Source organism: Schistocerca piceifrons, chromosome 2 (genome assembly GCF_021461385.2).
Source record: "Schistocerca piceifrons isolate TAMUIC-IGC-003096 chromosome 2, iqSchPice1.1, whole genome shotgun sequence".
Taxonomy (NCBI): Eukaryota; Metazoa; Arthropoda; class Insecta; order Orthoptera; family Acrididae; genus Schistocerca; species Schistocerca piceifrons.
Genome location: NC_060139.1, coordinates 57,705,034 through 57,729,174, shown reverse-complemented (window position 1 = coordinate 57,729,174; position 24,141 = coordinate 57,705,034). Strand labels below are relative to the sequence as shown.

The 24,141-nt window shown below is 44.6% G+C and overlaps 1 protein-coding gene across 2 annotated transcripts in view; it reads right to left on the bottom strand.

Annotated features, from left to right (window-relative positions):
* Positions 1–24,141, bottom strand: part of LOC124776284 (coiled-coil domain-containing protein 39) — a 503,452-nt gene that overhangs the window by 15,778 nt on the left and 463,533 nt on the right. For both annotated transcript variants that reach the window (XM_047251190.1, XM_047251189.1), the window contains 2 exons: positions 23,975–24,081; positions 11,220–11,414 (listed from right to left, as the gene is read on the bottom strand). In XM_047251190.1, the coding sequence (XP_047107146.1) occupies positions 11,220–11,414; positions 23,975–24,081 (302 nt within the window). The remainder of the gene's footprint in view (positions 1–11,219; positions 11,415–23,974; positions 24,082–24,141) is intronic.

Sequence of the window (24,141 nt, the reverse complement as noted above, 5' to 3'; positions counted from 1 at the left end):
ATGGTAGTTGCGGGATGTGAAAGCTGTTTACAGGTTGTTGGTGTAATAGTTCAGGGATTCAGGACTGGGGCAGATTCGTTTGCCCCTCAAACCCAGAACCTCCCACAGAAGAACCCCAAAAGTGTCTGACTTGTGACAGGATACTTTCTGGGACTGGATCAGACTCTGAATGTGGCTCTCCAGCAGGGTTACGACTTCCTCAAATCCTGCCCTGAAATGGGATCCATCCTTCATGAAATCCTCCCCACTCCACCAAGAGTGTCTTTCTGCCGTCCACCTAACCTTCGTAACCTCTTGGTTCATCACTATGAAATCCCCAAACCACCTTCCCTACCCTCTGGCTCCTACCCTTGTAACCGCTCGTGCTGTAAAATCTGTCCCATGCACCATCCCACCACCAGCTACTCCAGTCCTGTAACCCGGAAAGTGTACATGATCAAAGGCAGAGCCACGTGTGAAAGCACCCACGTGATTTACCAACTGTCCTGCCTACACTGTGAAGCCTTCTATGTGGGAATGACCAGCAACAAACTGTCCATTCGCATGAACGGACACAGGCAGACAGTGTTTGTTGGTAATGAGGATCACCCTGTGGCTAAACATGCCTTGGTGCACGGCCAGCACATCTTGGCACAGTGTTACACCGTCCGGGTTATCTGGATACTTCCCACTGACACCAACACATCAGAACTCCGGAGATGGGAACTTGCCCTTTAATATATCCTCTCTTCCTGTTACCCACCAGGCCTCAACCTCCGCTAATTTCAAGTTGCCGCCCCTCGTACATCACTTGTCACTCAACAACATCTTTGCCTCTGTACTTCCGCCTCGACTGACATCTCTGCCCAAACTCTTTGCCTTTACATATGTCTGCTTGTGTCTGTATATGTGCGGATGGATATGGATATGTGTGTCTGTGCGAGTGTATACCTGTCCCTTTTTCCCCCTAAGGTTAGTCTTTCCGCTCCCGGGATTGGAATGACTCCTTACCTTCTCCTGTAAAACCCACATCCTTTCCGCAATTATTGGTGATTAAAGGTTATAACACTTTTTGGCGACGAGGTCGGATATTTTCACTGCGTTGTGGATTTGTGTGTTCGTGACGGGGCAGACATGGAACAGCTTATGCAAGTGCTCATTGAACAACAAACAGAGCTGACGGCTGCAATTCAGGCGTTGTCGACGTCACTTTCTCATCGTCTGTCTTACTCTTCTCCGCCTCCATTCCCTCCTTACGACGAGGCCGCTGAAGACTGGGAGGATTATGAGAAGCGTTTGCGGCAACACTTCTTGGCTTTCGGCGTTGTCGACGCTCCTATGTGTAAGTCGTTATTTCTACCTTGGATTTCCCCACGGATCTATCAGCTACTATCTCAGTTAGCCCCTCTGCGGGAACCTGCCTCCCAAGAAATGTGTGACTTATTGTCTAACTATTACCGCAAAAACACCCACGTCGTTGCCGCCCGCGTGGCGTTCTACCGGTGTCGTAAACAGCCCCATCAATCTTACCGGGCTTGGGCGGCGGAACTACACGGTCTGAGTAGGAAATGTCAGTTTGTCACGGACACTCATCATGAGTCTTATGCTGATTCAATGGTTAGAGATGCTAATCTACGGCTTGCTCCTGATAAAGAAATTCGGCAACATGCCCTACAACTGCCAAACCCGTTGTTGTCGGAAGTTCTAAGCATCACTCAATCCTTTGAAGTGTCTCACACAGCTGGCGCGCAAATAGACACGTGGTGTGATGTAGGCGCTGTACAGTCAACTTTCAACATGGACAATTTGCCTGTTTCACAGGAGAACGAAGATGTGGCGGCGGTCACTCGCGTAAACAACGTCATGTTGGGCCGCAGCGCTCGCAGTGAAAACAGCAACCACAGAAGCAGGTTCGTTCCGCACTTCCTTCTTGTCCACGTTGTTTCATACAGCATGACAGGGCCGCATGTCCAAAACGTTGGGCCACGTGTAATTCATGTAGGAAAAAAGGCCACACTGCTTCCGTGTGTCAGTCCCCTAAAGTTCCCGTCGACGAGGACGAGGCATCGGACATGGATGTTAACTGTGTGCTTTCTCAAACAAATAAGTTGTTTGTTACTGTTCATGTTCTGGATAAAGACATTCGCATGCAACAGGTCACAGGCTCTGCAGTAACTCTCATTAATTCTCGCACGTATTTGGAGTTGGGCTCCCCTCCCTTGTCTCCAGTTACGCGAAATCTGAGAACTTATAACAAACAGAAAATTCCTATCATTGGCCAGTTTGATGCTTCCACTGCCTACAAGTCTGTTGTTGGGCCCCTCACGTTTTATGTGGTGGATCATGCGGGCACTGAAAACCTGTTTGGTTATGATGCTTTCCAGTTGTTCGGGTTTTCCATTGATGACGATGTGCACCTCATATCTGAGGATATTCCGTATCAACAGCTGGATGGATTGTGTTCTGAATTTTCGTCCGTGTTCTCTGCTGGTCTGGGTCGTGCCAAGGATTTTGAAGCCCACATTACTCTTAAACCTACAGCTCGCCGTAAGTTTTTCTGGGCACGCCCTATTCCGGTGGCGTTGCGTGCACCTGCCAAGGCTGAGATAGACAGGCTAACAGCTTCAGGGATTCTCCTTCCTGTTACCTCCAGCAAATGGGCATCACCAATCGCAGTGGTTTCTAAATCAAACGGGAGTCTGCGATTGTGTGGTGATTTTAAAGTCACCGTCAACGCTCAGAGCCTCATTAACACTTATCCTCTTCCCTGTCCTGAGGAGTTATTTACCAAGCTCGCTGGGGGCCAGTTCTTTTCCAAACTTGACTTATCGGAGGTGTACCATCAGTTGCCGTTGGATGCTTCTTCCAAGGAATTTCTCGTCATCAACACTCCTTGTGGGTTGTATCAGTACCAGCGGTTACCATTTGGCGTCGCTAGTGCGCCGGCCATTTTTCAGTGGTTTTTGGAACAGCTCACGGCTTCCGTTCCCGGCTGCATCAACTATCTGGATGACATTGTTGTCATGGGGGCCTCCACTGAGGAGCACCTTTGCAATTTGCATTCACTGTTTCGGGTTTTGCATTCGGCTGGGTTGAAGTGCAATCTGGACAAGTCACAGTTCTTCCAACCCTCCATTGTGTATCTTGGTTTCCACTTGTCCCGTGAGGGTATACGTCCTCTATGTCAGCACGTTGCGGCCATTAACACTCTACCCCGGCCGTCTACAGTCAAAGAACTTCAGGCGTTTCTAGGCAAGATTGCTTATTATCACAAATTCATTCCATCCGCGGCGGCGGTAGCTCATCCTCTGCATCAGTTGTTACACAAAAACGTCCTTTTCTGTTGGTCTGACGAGTGTGAGCAGGCTTTTGTCCGCCTGAAGGCTCATTTGCAGTTGGCGCCTTGTCTTGCCACATTCCGTCCGGGTCAGCACTTGGTTCTGGCGACTGACGCGTCACAGTATGGCCTAGGGGCTGTTCTCGCCCATCGGTATGAGGATGGGTTGGAACGACCCATCGCCTATGCTTCCAAGACCCTCAACGATGCGCAACGGTGTTAGTCTCAAATCGAAAAGGAGGTGCTTGCTATCATTTATGCTCTAAAAAAGTTCAGTGTTTTTTCATGTGGTTCTAGGTTTCACCTCATCACCGACCACAAGCCACTGGTCTCTCTGTTCAGCCCATCGGCGTCGCTTCCGGATAAGGCAGCTCACCGCCTGCAACGTTGGGCCTTATACTTGTCTCGTTTTCACTATGAGATTCACTATCACCCCACGGCCCAGCACGCCAACGCTGACGCATTGTCGCGATTGCCGATGGGCCCCAACCCGGTTTTCGATCGTGATGAACTACTCTGTTTCCACATTGACGAGGAAGAACGTCGTGCGGTTGAGGGTTTTCCACTTACAGGTTCGCAGGTCGCGTCGGCTACTGCGCGGAACCCGGTCCTGTGTCAGGTGATCGGTTTTGTTCAACGGGGTTGGCCGGACAGGACCAAGGGCCAGGCATCGGATCCCCTTCGCAACTACCATGCCCTGCGTCTTCGTCTGTCTGTTCGTGATAGTGTTGTTCTTCTGGCCACGGATGGCCCATCTCCACAGGTTGTGGTGCAAGCCTCTCTTTGCAAAGATGTTCTCAAACTGTTGCATGAAGGCCATTGGGGGATTTCTCGGACTAAGTCCCTGGCCCGCAGGCACATTTATTGGCCCGGTATTGATTCGGACATCGCCCACATGGTTGCTGCGTGTGGTCAGTGTGCTCAACAACTGGCTGCACCTCGTACAATTCCCTCTCCGTGGCCTGATCCGGCGCAGCCATGGGAACGGGTGCACGCTGACTTTGCCGGCCCCTTCCTCGGTACTGATTGGCTACTGTTGATTGACGCCTTCTCGAAGTTTTCGTTTGTTGTTCGATGTCCGTCACCCACCACTGCGGCGACGACGCTGGCTTTGTCCAAAATCTTTGCGCTAGAAGGTCTTCCATCCACGATCGTCACGGACAATGGCCCTCAGTTCTCTTTGCAGGCCTTCCATGATTTTTGTACAGTACAAGGGATTCATCATGTTACAGCACCGTCCTTCCATCCGCAATCGAATGGGGAGGTAGAGCACCTTGTCCGCACTTTCAAAGGCAGATGAAAAAATTCCTTAGTGATTTTTCCACAGATGACACTCTGCTGCAATTTCTGAGTTCTTAACACTTCACGCCTCTGGGTGATCGCAGCCCTGCTGAACTCTTGCATGGCCGCCAACCGCGCACTCTACTGCACCTTCTTCACCCTGTCAGGCCTTGTGCTGTGTCCCCTAGTGAGGGAAAATACTCAGTGGGCGCCGACGTGTGGGCATGAGGGTATGGATCTCGCCCTAAATGGATTCCAGGGGTGGTCAAGGCTCTTCGCGGCCGCCGGCTTTGTGAAATACGTATGGACGACGGCACGGTTGTTCGCCATTATGACCAGATGCGCCCATGAGTGGTGGCCACGCCGGTGCCAACGCCCCTTCCTTCGCCTCCACCAGCCCGAGAAGCCAGTCCTGTCGCTGCTGCCGATCTACCGTAAGTGTTGATGCAGCCGATGTCACTACCGCTTCCGAGTACGCCGGAACCGGCCCCAGTCGCGACGCCGCCTTCTCCGGGACCTATCTCGCTGGAGCACACCCCCAGGTCCACGACATCTATGGATGCTGCTCCGGAGTTTTCTTCCATCATCTCGTCCAGGAGGCACGTTCCACGCACGAGCTTCCGTCCTGGACATTTTCGAGCATACTCTTGTGTCTCTCTGCGGGATCTTCTGGGGGCTCACAAGAGGCCATGGATGTCTCCGCACTGTCCATGTCTCCAAGGGAGTGAGTGTTTTTTTTTCGAAGGGGGGAAAAGTGTTGTGACAGTGCCATGACATTTAACAGTGCCACCACGACAGTACACGCAAACGGCGATAGAGGCGCTCCGCAACTTGGCTGAGCGCGGGAGTGCCACCTAGCTACGAACGGCGCCGGCCGCATGTCACGGCATGGCAGTCGAATCAGAGATACTGAGTTGTTATCATGTAACCAGCTATTGTTTCTAAGTGAGTGTGTTTGAATATCCACACAATTATTGGTGATTAAAGGTTATAACAGAAAAATTCCACGTGGGAAAAATATATCTAAAAACAAAGATGATGTGACTTACCAAACGAAAGTGCTGGCATGTCGATAGACACACAAACAAACACAACCATACACACAAAATTCAAGCTTTCGCAACCAACGGTTGCTTCGTCAGGAAAGAGGGAAGGAGAGGGAAAGATGAAAGGGTGTGGGTTTTAAGGGAGAGTGTAAGGAGTCATTCCAGTCCCGGGAGCAGAAAGACTTACCTTAGGGGGAAAAAAGGACAGGTATACACTTGCACACACACACACATATCCATCCGCACATACACAGACACAAGCCGCTATTCATTACGCTAAACCAACATCACTATTCATTACGCTAAACCAACATCACTCTATTCATTACGCTAAACCAACATCACTCTACCCATTGTGCTAAACCAACATCACAGAGAGTACGAGTGTAGGACAGTAAATCTTTGACGAGGACTGTTTGGTTGAATCTGGGAGTAGGGCTGAAGGTGAGGCCTTTGGATAGGACAGAGGTTTCAGATTGGGAGAGAGGTTTGGAGGAAAGGTTAACTACTGAATTAGAGTGTTGTGGTTTCAGATTGTATTGATTAGAATTTTGAGGTTTTGGGGGGAATGGAGCTGGAAGTGGGAGATTGAGTAGATGGGAGAGACTGGGTCTGTGTGCAATGAGAGGAGGTTGAGGTTTGCTGGAAAGGTTGTGAAGGGTGAGTGAGCTGCCTTTCCGGAGGTGGGAAACCAGGAGATTGGATAGTTTTTTGAGGTGGAGGGTGGCATGCTGTTCTAATTTGCGGCTGGCCTGTAGGAGGATGCTCTGAACAGCCGGTGTGGATGTGGGAGAGGTAAGATTTAGGACTTTTATTAAGGATAGGAGTTGACGGATGTGTTCATTGGCTGAGTTGATGTGTAGGTGAAGGATTAGGTGGGTGAGGGCAATGGATTGTTCAGTTTGGAACTGGTATAGGGACTGATAGAAAGAAGGGTTACAGCCAGAGATGGGAACTTTAAGTGTGAGGCCTTTGGGGGTAATGCCAAATGTCAGACAAGCCTGAGTAAATAAAATATGGGAGTGTAATCTGGCTAGGGCAAAGGCATGTTTGCAGAGGGAATGTAAATAAAACTTAATGGGGTCGTTGTGGGGATGTTGTGAGGGTGACATGGTATTAGAAGGTGGAAAGTGTAACATGAGGCTGAAATAACAATGAAAATAAAAATATTTGGGGAGAGATAAAGGTGAACTAGAAAGCAACTGGAGATCTGGTGTGAAAAAAGTCGAAAAAGTGTTTGTTAAAGCTGAGCTATGTTGATCCTGTGGTGAACTGGGGTTGGTAAACAACGATGTGCACAAAGGTTAGGTGGTTGTGTTGCCGCCTAAACACGTTAAAGGGTGGAGAAATTTGGGAAAATTTCAAAAAAACTGCGTGTAAATGAATTAAAAGGAGTGGTTTTGTGGTGGCAGATTATGAAAATGAGGCTAACAATTGTCTGACGAAGAAATAATGATGTTAAAACCTGTGGGAAGCGGCTAAAAATGATCAGTGATGTGGGAAAAACGGAAATGGAAATAAAGCAAAAGTTATTAGAACTAGCCGAAATGGTTGTTTAATAGGTGAAAGGAACTGTTTGTGAACTGGAAATGGTGGATTTTATAGCAGCGGTAGTTTTGAAAGCGGGAAAAAATATTTTTTTGGTTATGGTTTGGAAGTGGGGTTATGTATTATTGAGTATATATAGGCGGGATAAAATTGTATGGTAGATTACGGTAAAAAGGAGAAGGTGAATACAAAGTGAAACTACTTGCAAAAACAAAATGAGAAAGAGGAAGTAAGATGACAGAAAAGATTTCGAAATGCAACAGTGACAATAACAAACGTAATTGTTGGGTTCAAATTAATGATATGAATATAACAGAGGGAAACATTCCACGTGGGAAAAATATATCTAAAAACAAAGATGATGTGACTTACCAAACAAAAGCGCTGGCATGTCGATAGACACACAAACAAACACAAACATACACACAAAATTCAAGTTTTCGCAACCAACGGTTGCTTCGTCAGGAAAGAGGGAAGGAGAGGGAAAGACGAACATATGTGGGTTTTAAGGGAGAGGGTAAGGAGTCATTCCAATCCCGGGAGCGGAAAGACTTACCTTAGGGGGAAAAAAGGACAGGTATACACTCGCACACACACACACACACACACACACACACACACACACACATATCCATCCGCACATACACAAACACAAGCCAGACATATGTCTGCTTGTGTCTGTATATGTATGGATGCATATGTGTGTGTGTGTGGGCAAGTGTTTACCTGTCCTTTTTTCCCCCTAAGGTAAGTCTTTCCACTCCCGAGATTGGAATGACTCCTTACCCTCTCCCTTAAAACCCATATCCTTTTGTCTTTCCCGCTCCTTCCCTCTTTCCTGATGAAGCAACCTTGGGTTGCGAAAGCTTGAAATTTTGTGTGTGTGTTTGTGTGTTTTTTTATTGTCTCTATCTACCAGCGCTTTCCCGTTTGGTAAGTCACAGAATCTTTGTTTTTTAATACATTTTTCCCATGTGGAATGTTTCTTTCTACTTTATTCACATATAAAGTACTTGAAAAAAATTCTGTTGTTAGTTGTATGGTGCATCTGCTCATAATTTCCTTAAACTTTGATCACACTGATGTAGACAATACAGGCACCAATTCTGCTTTTCGTTGTTAGTCTGTATATGTGAAATGACTAATATATGTTTCAGATTTTATCTCACAGACTTTCCAAGATTTTTGTGCACAATATGATATCCACCAAGTAAAGGTGCCCCATTCCACCCTCAGTTGAACAGTGATGCAGAGTGCCTTGAACAAACTTTCAAGATGGAAATGAAGAAGTATATTGTCAATGGCCCTGGCAGAAGATATGCTAGCACACTTTCTCATTTCTTCCAAGTCCATATCTAACAGTGAGAGGAGCCTGGCAGAACTGCTGCACAGGTGCCACCAGCACATGGTTCTGCACCTCCTGCTGCACGCCTCGCACCCACCTCAGGTGCTTCCATCACCCAGATACACATCAGGGATCCCCATCTGGTTTCAAGCTTTTGATCACCATGAGCACTGGATCCCAGAGGTCTTCCATGGCCAGTAAGGTTGGAGAATTTTCACGCTGCACATGGAGGAGAGACTGGTGACCTGCCATCAAAACCAACTCCTCCCACAGGTGAGGGACCATGCCCTTCTGCCCTCACACTCAACATTTGGTTCTTCTTCCCTCCAGAGCTCCTTGTCCTCTCCTTCTGCACAATCCCTGGAACTTGCTTCTCTGTTTCTCCCTTTACCTCCTCCACCAGACACACTCTTGCTCCTCATTTCTTCTAGCCTTCCACACGAGCATCAGGGACTGGATTGGATGTAGATGAGCTTCAGCAATGACTAACAGCATTGGATGATCAGCAGGTAACATACCAGTCAGTTCCTGCTCCCCCCCCCCCCCCCAAGTCCCTGGCATCCCCATAGATTCAGCTCTGGCACCGGCACTCCCCTTCAACTGGCGTCACACCAGCGGGCATCCATCTGTGGATCTGTGGTGAAGCCATCACAGCCAGGATCATTTCTAGCCAAGGGGGGACCTCTGGGTCTGCTGAGGGCACTCATCAACAGTGCTGTGGACATCAGTTTCATGGGTGCTGCACACCATTCCTTTGCTGCAGGGGAGGGACACAGTCACCCCATCAAGGGGAGAGGACTGTGGTAACCTCATGTTACCACACCTACTGCACCAGTGTATCGCAGGCTGATTACTTCACTGGCACCTAGTGGCAGGGGTCTGCTACCAGGCAACAACACGATCAAACAGCAACATCAGCATTGCATCAAGTTCACCACACACAGCCGATGGCAGCACCACATCGCAATTTGGACTAGCAAAACATCTATTATAATCCCGGAGTGGAGGCTCTCTATCTCGTTCCATTATGGTTCGTTCGTGTGTTCACTCGATTCCACTCTCTGGATGCTAGTTATTTGTTTGGACTCAGCCTAGCTATGTACATGGACTTTGTATGGAAATTATGACTGGTGTTCTCATAAAATAGTTTGGTTATTCTTTGTATACTTAATTGTGTGTGCTAACACAGCATCACTCTAAGTTGCATACGGAGTTGCAAAATGTAAGAAGTCCTGCAACATTACAGAACAACTACCAGTTTATATGGATTTTGTGAATATTATTACCGGTGAATCAGTGGGTATTCACTTTTGAATGTATCTTTCATCTAACATACCACCATTTGCAGAATCAGCTCATAGCAGAGGATAACAGTATACAATTAACTGAAAAACTAAAAGCTCAGTAATGCAATGGACATTAATGAGGAGGCACACTTAATTTATTATGTGTGGTTTCTTGATAGTAGCTACAATGTGGAATAACTTAGCCTTTGTAAATGTATCACTGCATGGACAAATGTTGAAGACTTAGTTGATATACTGAATATACTCATATTTAAAAATAATTAAGAATGGACAAAGTGCACTGATGTTTGTACTGACAGTGATCATTTGATGTTCTGCTGCTTTGGAGGATTACAGACTCTTTTACAAAACTAAACTCCAAATTTAGTGTGAAACCATTGCATCGTTCATAAAGAAGCACTTGCATCCATTGAAACTAATCGTAGGATGTAAAGTGAATACCTAAACAATACAGAAACCTGATTAGTGAAAACAAGGTTCACCATATAATGTTGGGAGTTGAATACATGTCTTTATTGCCATACTGCTGCTCATGATTGTTCTCTTGTGGTAATGCATTGTTTCTCCTTTTTCATATATTTCAAATATGGCAAGAAATGTATAGTGTGGAGAGACTAAATGAACAGTGTATAAATATTTTCCATGCCATTTAAGCTAAATTGTTCCGAGTAAGAACAAACATAAGATAATTTTACATTAGATATAACTGAATGAACTAATTCATTTGTTTGGGTCCTGACCTCAGATTTGAGAATATGAAGGTCCGTGCTCTGTCTGATCATCGTGATTTAGGTCTTCCATCATTAACCTAAATCATTTCAGGAAAACGCACCGATGGTTGCTTCAACAAGACCAAAACTGACCACATGTCCTCTCTACATTAAATATATATTTTCTTTCCCATAGAAACACAATTCACTGAACTCAACTGAATTCTCGTCTTTGTGCTCTGCCATAATATGTCAGTATCCTGACTATTCGAGCACTGGCAGTTCCCCACTTACCACTTGTTGTTCTGCCACTGATGACAATAGCGCTTGATCAGAGCTGATTTTGTTTAACATTTCATCTCATCACCCACCCCTATTTTGGAAAACAACAACAATGTTAAATTGTGAATTCTACATTATAAATTGGTCTTCTGTTAAATAAAAAGTAGAGAAGGCTTCATACTTCTTATATTATAGAGGATTAACATATAAATGAAGTCACTGCCAATCAGCAAGGTCCACAGAGTAATCTTAGGGTCAGTTAGGAAAAGCTAACTACATTAGAATCAAAAACATTTGTTAGAAAATAGAGCACTTACTTTGCAACAAATAGATAGTGTTTTAATTGTAAGATGACCACTGTGGTTATTAAATGACAATGTTTACCTCCTCAATGGAGCGTCTTGTGGACCCACGTATTAGTCTTTGTTGTCGATGCAATTGTTCTTCGGCACGTATCAACTTAGCTTGCTGGTCACATAATTCCCTGTCTAATTCAGCTGCTTCATGGTCTTTATCTCGCCATGTGTAGCGTATCTCATCTTCAGCTCGTAATAATTCCTGCAGTGTTTGCTCCATCAACTGCAACATATATTAGCCATTTCACATATACAGACTAACAATGAAAAGTGGAATATATATATTATGTCTGCTTGTGTCTGTGTATGTGCGGATGGATGTGTGTGTGTGTGCGAGTGTATACCTGTCCTTTTTTCCCCCAAGGTAAGTCTTTCCGCTCCCGGGATCGGAATGACTCCTTACCCTCTCCCTTAAAACCCACATCCTTTCGTATTTCCCTCTCCTTCCCTCTTTCCTGATGAAGCAACAGTTTGTTGCGAAAGCTTGAATTTCGTGTGTATGTTTGTGTGTCTATCGACCTGCCAGCACTTTCGTTCGGTAAGTCACATCATCTTTGTTTTTAGTTATATTTTTCCCACGTGGAATGTTTCCCTATATATATATATATATATATATAATGGAAGGAAACATTCCACGTGGGAAAAATTATATATAAAAACAAAGATGAGGTGACTTACCGAACAAAAGCGCTGGCAGGTCGATAGACACACAAACAAACACAAACATACACACAAAATTCAAGCTTTCGCAACAAACTGTTGCCTCATCAGGAAAGAGGGAAGGAGAGGGGAAGACGAAAGGAAGTGGGTTTTAAGGGAGAGGGTAAGGAGTCATTCCAATCCCGGGAGCGGAAAGACTTACCTTAGGGGGAAAAAAGGGCAAGTATACACTCGCACACATGCACATATCCATCCACACATACAGACACAAGCAGACATTGGTTACTTGCTGAAGAAGACAAAGAAACATGTCTGCTTGTGCCTGCACGTGTGGATGGACATGTGCGTGCGTGCGAGTGCACACCCGTCCTTCTTTCCCCCCCAAGGCAAGTCCTTCCTCTCCCGGGACTGGAATGACCCCCCACCCTCCCCCCCAAAAACCCACCTCCCTTCGTCCTCCCCTCTCCCTCCCTCCCCCCTGACGAGGCAACAGCCCGCCGCGAAAGCTTGAATTTTGTGTGTATGTTTGTGTTTCTATCGACCTGCCAGCGCCTGCGCTCGGCAAGTCACCTCATCCTTGTTTTTATATATAACTCTTCCCACGTGGAATGTTTCCTTCTATTATAATGATTTTTATATATATATATATATATATATATATATATATATATATATATATATATATATATATATATATATATATATAATGGAAGGAAACATTCCACGTGGGAAAAATTATATATAAAAACAAAGATGAGGCGACTCACCGAACAAAAGCGCTGGCAGGTCGATAGACACACAAACAAACACAAACATACACACAAAATTCAAGCCCTCGCAACAAACTGCCGCCCCATCAGGAAAGAGGGAAGGAGAGGGGAAGACGAAAGGAAGTGGGCCCTAAGGGAGAGGGTAAGGAGTCATTCCAATCCCGGGAGCGGAAAGACCTACCTTAGGGGGAAAAAAGGACAGGTACACACTCGCACACACGCACACATCCATCCACACACACAGACACAAGCAGACATATTTAAAGACAAAGAGTTTGGGCAGAGATGTCAGTCGAGATAGAAGTGTTGAGGCAAAGAAGTTGTTGAAAGACAGGTGAGGTATGAGTGGCGGCAACTTGAAATTAGCGGAGATTGAGGCCTGGCGGATGACGAGAAGAGAGGATATACTGAAGGGCAAGTTCCCATCTCCGGAGTTCGGATAGGTTGGTGTTGGTGGGAAGTATCCAGATAACCCGGACGGTGTAACACTGTGCCAAGATGTGCTGGCTGTGCACCAAGGCATGTTTAGCCACAGGGTGATCCTCATTACCAACAAACACTGTCTGCCTGTGTCCATTCATGCGAATGGACAGTTTGTTGCTGGTCATTCCCACATAGAATGCATCACAGTGTAGGCAGGTCAGTTGGTAAATCACGTGGGTGCTTTCACACGTGGCTCTGCCTCTGATCGTGTACACCTTCCGGGTTACAGGACTGGAGTAGGTGGTGGTGGGAGGGTGCATGGGACAGGTTTTGCATCGGGGGCGGTTACAAGGATAGGAGCCAGAGGGTAGGGAAGGTGGTTTGGGGATTTCGTAGGGATGAACTAACAGGTTACGAAGGTTAGGTGGACGGCGGAAAGACACTCTTGGCGGAGTGGGGAGGATTTCATGAAGGATGGATCTCATTTCAGGGCAGGATTTGAGGAAGTCGTATCCCTGCTGGAGAGCCACATTCAGAGTCTGGTCCAGTCCTGGAAAGTATCCTGTCACAAGTGGGGCACTTTTGTGGTTCTTCTGTGGGGGATTCTGGGTTTGAGGGGACGAGGAAGTGGCTCTGGTTATTTGCTTTTGTACCAGGTCGGGAGGGTAGTTGCGGGATGTGAAAGCTGTTTTCAGGTTGTTGGTGTAATGATTCAGGGATTCCGGACTGGAGCAGATTCGTTTGCCACGAAGACCTAGGCTGTAGGGAAGGGACCGTTTGATGTGGAATGGGTGGCAGCTGTCATAATGGAGGTACTGTTGCTTGTTGGTGGGTTTGATGTGGACGGACGTGTGAAGTTGGCCATTGGACAGGTGGAGGTCAACGTCAAGGAAAGTAGCATGGGATTTGGAGTAGGACCAGGTGAAACTGATGGAACCAAAGGAGTTAAGGTTGGAGAGGAAATTCTGGAGTTCTTCTTCACTGTGAGTCCAGATCATGAAGATGTCATCAATAAATCTGTACCAAACTTTGGGTTGGCAGACTTGGGTAACCAAGAAGGCTTCCTCTAAGCGACCCATGAATAGGTTGGCGTACGAGGGGGCCATCCTGGTGCCCATGGCTGTTCCCTTTAATTGTTGGTATGTCTGGCCCTCAAAAGTGAAGAAGTTGTGGGTCAGGATGAAGCTGGCTAAGGTGATGAGGAAAGAGGTTTTAGGTAGGGTGGCAGGTGATCGGCGTGAAAGGAAATGCTCCATCGCAGCGAGGCCCTGGACGTGCGGAATATTTGTGTATAAGGACGTGGCATCAATGGTTACAAGGATGGTTTCCGGGGGTAACAGATTGGGTAAGGATTCCAGGCGTTCAAGGAAGTGGTTGGTGTCCTTGATGAAGGATGGGAGACTGCATGTAATGGGTTGAAGGTGTTGATCTACGTAGGCAGAGATACGCTCTGTGGGGGCTTGGTAACCAGCTACAATGGGGCGGCCGGGATGATTGGGTTTGTGGATTTTAGGAAGAAGGTAGAAGGTAGGGGTGCGGGGTGTCGGTGGGGTCAGGAGGTTGATGGAGTCAGGTGAAAGGTTTTGCAGGGGGCCTAAGTTTCTGAGGATTCCTTGAAGCTCCGCCTGGACATCGGGAATGGGGTTACCTTGGCAAACTTTGTATGTGGTGTTGTCTGAAAGCTGACGCAGTCCCTCAGCCACATACTCCCGACGATCAAGTACCACGGTCGTGGAACCCTTGTCCGCCGGAAGAATGACGATGGATCGGTCAGCCTTCAGATCACGGATAGCCTGGGCTTCAGCAGTGGTGATGTTGGGTGTAGGATTAAGGTTTTTTAAGAAGGATTGAGATGCAAGGCTGGAAGTCAGAAATTCCTGGAAGGTTTGGAGAGGGTGATTTTGAGGAAGAGGAGGTGGGTCCCGCTGTGACGGAGGACGGAACTGTTCCAGGCAGGGTTCAATTTGGATGGTGTCTTGAGGAGTCGGATCATTAGGAGTAGGATCATTTTTCTTCGTGGCAAAGTGATACTTCCAGCAGAGAGTACGAGTGTAGGACAGTAAATCTTTGACGAGGGCCGTTTGGTTGAATCTGGGAGTGGGGCTGAAGGTGAGGCCTTTGGATAGGACAGAGGTTTCGGATGGAGAGAGAGGTTTGGAGGAAAGGTTAACTACTGAATTGGGGTGTTGTGGTTCCAGATTGTGTTGATCGGAATTTTGAGGTTTTGGAGGGAGTGGAGCTGGAAGTGGGAGATTGAGTAGATGGGAGAGACTGGGTTTGTGTGCAATGAGAGGAGGTTGAGGTTTGCTGGAAAGGTTGTGAAGGGTGAGTGAGTTGCCTTTCCGGAGGTGGGAAACCAGGAGATTGGATAGTTTTTTGAGGTGGAGGGTGGCATGCTGTTCTAATTTACGGTTGGCCTGTAGGAGGATGCTCTGAACAGCCGGTGTGGATGTGGAAGAGGAAAGATTAAGGACTTTTATTATGGATAGGAGTTGACGGGTGTGTTCATTGGCTGAGTTGATGTGTAGGTGAAGGATTAGGTGGGTGAGGGCAATGGATTGTTCAGATTGGAACTGGTATAGGGACTGATGGAAGGAAGGGTTGCAGCCAGAGATGGGAACTTTGAGTGTGAGGCCTTTGGGGGTAATGCCAAATGTCAGACAAGCCTGAGAAAATAAAATATGCGAACGTAATCTGGCTAGGGCGAAGGCATGTTTGCGGAGGGAATGTAAATAAAACTTAATGGGGTCATTGTGGGGGTGTTGTGAGGGTGACATGGTATTAGAAGGTGGAAAGTGTAACATGAGGTGAAATGAAAATGAAAATAAAAATATAGGTGAACCAGAAAGTAACTGGAGATCTGGAATGAAAAAAGGCGAAAAGGTGTTGGTTACAGCTGGGCTATGTTGGACTTGGGTTGGTAGACAACGATGTGCATAAAGGTTAGGTGGTTGTGTTGCCGCCAAAACACGTTAAAGGACGGAGAAATTCGGGAAAATTTCGAAAAAACTGCGTGTAGTATATTAAAAGGAGTGGTATTGTGGTGGCAGATTATGAAAATGAGGCTAACAATTGTCTGACGAAGAAATAATGGCGTTAAAACCTGTGGGAAGCGGCTAAAAATGATCAGTGATGTGGAAAAAACGGAAATGGAAATAAAGCGAAAGTTATTAGAACTGGCCGAAATGGTTGTTTAAAAGGTGAAGGAGCTGTTTGTGAACTAGAAACGGTGGATATTATAGCGGCGGTAGTGCTGAAAGCGGCAAAAAAAAAAAAAAAAAAAAAAAAAAATATTTTTTTGGTTATGGTTTGGAAGTGGGTTACGTATTGTTGGGTATATATATAGGCGGGATAAAATAGTATAGCAGATTACGGTAAGAAGGAGAAGGTGAATACAAAGTGAAACTACTGGCAAAAACAGAAAGAGGAAAATAAGACGACAGAAAAGATTTCGAAATGCAACAGTGACAATAACAAACGTAATTGTTGGATTCAAATTAATGATATCAATATAATGGAAGGAAACATTCCACGTGGGAAAAATTATATATAAAAACAAAGATGAGGTGACTTACCGAACAAAAGCGCTGGCAGGTCGATAGACACACAAACAAACACAAACATACACACAAAATTCAAGCTTTCGCAACAAACTGTTGCCTCATCAGGAAAGAGGGAAGGAGAGGGGAAGACGAAAGGAAGTGGGTTTTAAGGGAGAGGGTAAGGAGTCATTCCAATCCCGGGAGCGGAAAGACTTACCTTAGGGGGAAAAAAGGGCAAGTATACACTCGCACACACGCACACATCCATCCACACACACAGACACAAGCAGACATTGGTTACTTGCTGAAGAAGACAAAGAAACATGTCTGCTTGTGCCTGCACGTGTGGATGGACATGTGCGTGCGTGCGAGTGCACACCCGTCCTTCTTTCCCCCCCAAGGCAAGTCCTTCCTCTCCCGGGACTGGAATGACCCCCCACCCTCCCCCCCATTCCAATCCCGGGAGAGGAAGGACTTGCCTTGGGGGGGAAAGAAGGACGGGTGTGCACTCGCACGCACGCACATGTCCATCCACACGTGCAGGCACAAGCAGACATGTTTCTTTGTCTTCTTCAGCAAGTAACCAATGTCTGCTTGTGTCTGTATGTGTGGATGGATATGTGCATGTGTGCGAGTGTATACTTGCCCTTTTTTCCCCCTAAGGTAAGTCTTTCCGCTCCCGGGATTGGAATGACTCCTTACCCTCTCCCTTAAAACCCACTTCCTTTCGTCTTCCCCTCTCCTTCCCTCTTTCCTGATGAGGCAACAGTTTGTTGCGAAAGCTTGAATTTTGTGTGTATGTTTGTGTTTGTTTGTGTGTCTATCGACCTGCCAGCGCTTTTGTTCGGTAAGTCACCTCATCTTTGTTTATATATATATATATATATATATATATATATATATATATATATATATATATATATATATTTTTTTTTTTCTGTCGTCTTATTTTCCTCTTTCTGTTGTTGCCAGTAGTTTCACTTTGTATTCACCTTCTCCTTTTTACCATTATATATAATTTTTCCCACGTGGAATGTTTCCTTCCATTATATATATATGGTTATAATAGAGGGAAACATTCCACGTAGGAAATATATATCTAAAGACAAAGATGATGTGACTTACCAAATGAAAGTGCTGGCAGGTCGACAGACACACAAACAGACACATACATACACACAAAATTCAAGCTTTCGCAACAAACTGTTGCCTCATCAGGAAAGAGGGAAGGAGAGGGAAAGACGAAAGGATGTGGGTTTTAAGGCAGAGGGTAAGGAGTCATTCCAATCCCGGGAGCGGAAAGACTTACCTTAGGGGGAAAAAAAGGACGGGTATACACTCGCACACACACACATATCCATCCACACTTATACAGACATAAGCAGACATATTTAAAGACAAAGAGTTTAACTCTATGTAATCAACATTTTGACCCCTCTGCTGGGATATTCTTCAGGATCTTGTGCTGTCCACTGATGACTGAACCACCATGACTTCATTAGTGTAAAAAGACTGCCTTTTTTGTAAGAAGATTTGTGTATCATATGTCAAAATATGGCTTCATGGGCAGAAAATGTAGTATTAAACAGTGTTCCAGAATTAAAAGATGCTGCATGTTTTCGATTATGGGACTTGTAAATAAATGCTACATTCTTGGCAAAGGGACTTGCCAGTTACATTACTGCCAATATCAAAAAACCTGAGAATGGGGGGGTCTGAGAACAAGACTGTGTGTGTGTGTGTGTGTGTGTGTGTGTGTGTGTGTGTGTGTGTGTGTGTGTGTGTGAGGGCTTACGGGTTCTCAACATTGAGGTCATCAGTGCCCTGACACACATTAAAAGAAACGAATGTGGACAAATTTAGTAAAATGGAAGCATACACGCAAAGAAAGTGGGAAAAGATGGAAAACTCTGTATAAGAAAATAAAATTTAAAGAAAATGGGAAAGGAGCATCAAGGATGCCACAGGAAATTGTCACTGCCTGGCCACTTATGTGAAATATGGGCAAGCCAGTCATCCTGTGAACAAATTAAGACTCTCTCCCTAAAATCTTGGTAAAAACATTGGACAAGTCACAGAACTTTAAAACTTTAACCACATTCATTTGAGTATTTCCTAAAAGAGATGGCATATCCTCTGGTAAGTCAGCCGTGGCCCGCTGGTCAGAAAATAAAATGCAGTCCAATACAACACAATTCCACAATGACCACATAAGGTGCTTTGTAAATAAAGTGAAACATCTCTGGTGTAAAGTTCTCCTTAATTAAGTGCAGTAAGCTTAAGAGGGAGATACCAATAATAATTGATTTGAATAGCTGCTGCAGAAGATGGCCATGCAAAGAAAAGAACTTTAACATACCTGAATTCAGTAACAGGGAATGGCATATTCCACTCATCAGAAAAACCAGAACAAGGAATAGTGGCTTACTGTGATGCAGACTTCACAGGTGCTGGAAGAAACAGTGCGTGGCTGCACTATGTACTACTGAAGCAAAATACACACATCAAAAAAAGTTTTGCATCACCTTGGTTCTGAGAGTTCCAGAACCTGTACAGAAAATTGGAATAGAGATCAACATAAACATAATTTCCGCCCTTTTTATTGCTCATGAAAACCACACATTGCATGTTGTGTACCACCATATGGTGAGACCTTCAGAGTTGGTGGTCCAGATTGCTGTACACACCATTACCTCTAATACCCAGAAGCACATCCTCTTGTGTTGATGCATGCCTGTATTCATCATGGCATACTATCCACAAGTTCATCAAGGCACTGTTGGCCCAGATTGTCTCACTCCTCAATGGCGATTCAGCCTAGATCCGTCAGAGTGGTTGGTGGGTCATGTCATCCATAAGCAGCCCTTTTCAATCTATCCCAGGCATGTTTGATAGGGTTCATGTCTGGAGAACATGCTGGCCACTCTAGACGAGCAATGTCGTTATCCTGAAGGAAGTCATTCACAAGATGTGCATGATGGGGGCACAAATTGTCATCCATGAAGACGAATGCCTCGCCAATATGCTGCCACTATGGTTGCACTATCGGCTGGAGGATGGCATTCATGTATCATACAGTCATTATGGTGCCTTCCATGACCACCAGCAACATACGTCGGCTCCGCATAATGCCACCCCAAAACAGCAGGGAACCTCCTCCTTGCTGCACTCACTGGACAGTGTGTCTAAGGTGTTCAGCCTCACTGGATTGCCTCCAAACACGTCTCTGACGATTGTCTGGTTGTAGGCATATGCAACACTCATGTTATTTGGCCCACCTGCATGGTGTCGTGGTTGCAAAGATGGACCTCGCCATGGACATCAGGAGTGAAGTTGCACATCATGCAGCCTATTGTGCACAGTTTGAGTCGTAATAGGACATCCTGTGGCTGCACGAAAATCATTATTCAACAAGGTGGTGTTGCTGTCAGGGTTCCTCTGAGCCATAATCCGTAGGTAGCGGTCATCCACTGCAGTAGTAGCCCTTTGGCGGCCTGATCGAGGCATGTTATCGACAGTTCATCTCTCTGTATCTCCTCCATATCTGAACAACAACGCTTTGGTTCACTCCGAGACACCTGGACACTTCCCTTGTTGAGAGCCCTTCCTGGCACAAAGTAACAATGAGGACACAATCAAACCACAGTATTCACCATCTAGACATGGTTGAACTACAGACAACAAGAGCCGTGTACTCCTTACTGGTGGAATGACTGGAACTGATTGGCTGTCCGACCCCCTCCATTTCATAGGTGCTGCTCATGCATGATTGTTTACATCTTTGGGTGGGTTTAGTGACATCTCTGAACAGTCAAAGGGACTGTGTCTGTGATACAATATTCACAGTCAATGTCTATCTTCAGGAATTCTGGGAACCGGGGTGATGCAAATTTTTTTTTATGTGTGTACATCTCTGTTGCTCAAGATTGTCAAGAAATGACGATTTTGAAGACTTTCATAGAAGAATTTTTTGATTGAAATATGTAAATGACAAATTGTTTCGATCACCAAAATGTGGCACCAATGATAAAATTATGCCAAATGTCAAGAAGAAACAAGCACATTGATGTGAAGTATTATTTCATCAATGATGGACTGAATCATGGCTGGTTCAACATACAGTACTGACAAACTCAAGAAAAACTTGTTAACATTCTAACTAAACCTCTTCAAAGTTGATGTTTGAATTAAATTAAAATTTTTTGTTTGTTTAGCAGATATACTTTAGAGACATGCCACATGTCACATGTTTTGTGAGATAATAATGTATTGTTTTGTTTAAGAGAGTGTGTTGAGATTTAAAGAAAAAGATCACAGTAAACAAAAGCAATATGTCTGTGTTAACGCATGGATGCAATTGGTATGCATTGTTGCTATTTAAAATAAATAAGGTCAGTTGTTGCCTGTAGCCTTGTGTTTTAATGTGCTATTTTTTAAATTAAAAATAGTTCCCAGATTTAACTAGTTATCTTGACAGCCTCATCCTGCAAAGTACAGAGAAAGATAAACACAAAAATTCTACAAACAAACATAGAAGATCGTGTTAATATAGTTAAATACATGATCCTACTTGTTTTAAGTGGTAGTTTCAATTTGTGCATAAATGCAGTTTGAATAGTGTAATTGGAAAAGTGTCAAACAGTGGAAAATCCAGGATGGAATGTAACAATATTATGAGAAGGAAAGTTGCCACTCACCATATAGAGAAGATGCTGAGTTGCTGATAGGCACATCATCTCAGCTATATGGTGAGTGGCAACTTTCCTTCTCATAGTATTGGAAAAGGATCAGACTATTTGAAGACAGCAATTCTCTGCCCATAAAATATATTAATACAATATTGCAATAAATGTAACCATTAACCATTTAATTGAACCATTGAGCAGTATACAACCATGTAAACCAGTTTTCACACAATGTCTTCCTCTGGGCTAAGAAGCTAACAAACAAGACTAGGATGAAGTTTTGGGACAACGTATCCATTTGTGTGTACGAGGTGCATTCAAGTTCTAAGGCCTCTGATGTTTTTTCTAATTAACTACTCACCCGAAATCAATGAAACTGGCATTACTTCTCAACGTAATCGCCCTGCAGACGTACACATTTTTCACAACGCTGACGCCATGATTCCATGGCAGGGGCGAAGGCTTCTTTAGGAGTCTGTTTTGACCACTGGAAAATCGATGAGGCAATAGCAGCACAGCTGGTGAATGTGCGGCCACGGAGAGTGTCTTTCATTGTTGGAAAAAGCCAAAAGTCACTAGGAGCCAGGTCAGGTGAATAGGGAGCATGAGGAATCACTTCAAAGTTGTTATCACAAAGAAACTGTTGCGTAACGTTAGCTCGATATGCGGGTGCATTGTCTTGGTGAAACAGCACACGCGCAGCCCTTCCCGGACATTTTTGTTACAGTGCAGGAAGGAATTTGTTCTTCAAAACATTTTCGTAGGATGCACCTGTTACCGTAGTGCCCTTTGGAACGCAATGGGTAAGGATTACGCCCTCACTGTCCCAGAACATGGACACCATCATTTTTTCAGCACTGGCAGTTACCCGAAATTTTTTTGGTGGCGGTGAATCTGTGTGCTTCCTTTGAGCTGACTGGCGCTTTGTTTCTGGATTGAAAAATGGCATCCACGTCTCATCCATTGTCACAACCGATGAAAAGAAAGTCCCATTCATGCTGTCGTTGCGCATCAACATTGCTTGGCAACATGCCACACGGGCAGCCATGTGGTCATCTGTCAGCATTCGTGGCACCCACCTGGATGACACTTTTCGCATTTTCAGGTCATCATGCAGGATTGTGTGCACAGAACCCACAGAAATGCCAACTCTGGAGGCGATCTGTTCAACAGTCATTCGGCGATCCCCCAAAACAATTCTCTCCACTTTCTCGATCATGTCGTTAGACCGGCTTGAGCAAGCCCGAGGTTGTTTCGGTTTGTTGTCACACGATGGTCTGCCTTCATTAAACTGTCGCACCCATGTACGCACTTTTGACACATCCATAACTCCATCACCACGTCTCCAACTGTCGATGAATTTCAATTGGTTTCACACCATGCAAATTCAGAAAACGAATGATTGCACGCTGTTCAAGTAAGGAAAACGTCGCCATTTTAAGTATTTAAAACAGTTCTCATTCTCGCCACTGGCGGTAAAATTCCATCTGCCGTACGGTGCTGCCATCTCTGGGACGTGTTGACAATGAACGCGGCCTCATTTTAAAACAATGCGCATGTTTCTATCTCTTTCCAGTCCGGAGAAAAAAAATCGGGGGCCTTAGAACTTGAATGCACCTCGTATGTGTGTGTGTGAGTTGTTTTTTGTAAGCCTGTAAAATAAATTAGTTATTTACTATAAATTCAGGTTTTAATATAGACACAAATTCTTCCAGTATAATTAATACTGCCTGATAATTAACACAGCATATATAGGCATTTTATATGTATCATACCAGTTCTTCAAGTATAATTCATAATTAACATAGCATACATAGATATGTTACATCTGCCACTCAGAAGCATCACTGATGTATTCTATACCCATGTAGGTCATTCGTCAAACTGAAATTTATTAAATTTGTGTATGATATACCCTAGCAGCAGCATAAATAATTTTTTGTATAAGGAGAAATCCCTGTAGAATCTGAACAGAAACTGCAGTTTTTGATAAGTACTTCATCAAATGTTGCACATATTTATAAGGAAAACATCAGGTGATGCTTTGATTAAGTTGAAAATGACCAATACTAACGAAAAAATTGCAATTTCCACTTTGTCTTAAAAACCACTTGCAAACTTTGAATCACTGGAATTGCTTGAGACATTATGTGTGAAGTCATCAGCCATTACTGTTACACCTGGATCTCACTTCTGTAGTCATAGAGCAATTACCTGCTTTTTATGTGTGACTGTGTGGCATCTCATTTCATCTGTAGGTGAATGGTTGCCTGTCATCATTTTTGTTTGTTGTTTCTATCTTTGTATTTCTGTTATAACAATGCAAATGATTACATTAATCATTTCTTCAAAATTAATCAGATAATCACTACTGAAAGAGAGAGTTTTATATGTATGCATCATCATATACCTCCAGGACACAATGAATGTCTGCTCACTTCTAATGAACTAAGGTCATAAACTTTAATGCAAGAGTGAAACATAAGGGCATTTGTTGATAGCAAATATATCAGAAATTACGAACATTATTACAATTTAAACTAAAAATGACAGATACTATAATAATAATAATAAGAGGATTACCTTACCTACATATTCAGTAGCTGATTTAAGTCCTATCTTTAGACATTTGACGCTACAGAAAACTACAATTTTGGTCAATAAACTGAATATTAACACTGGTATGTAAACATATGCTTTTACCTCAATGTCCTTGTTTATCTCTGAAATTTCAGCTTGTCTGCGTCTAAGGCAATCAACTGCACTGTAATACTGAGCCTCTAATTCTCTTTTCTCTTGATACTCTGGACCTAAACCCAGATAAATCCATTATTCTTCAATTGCAAAAAATAGAGTGTGAAATTAATTTT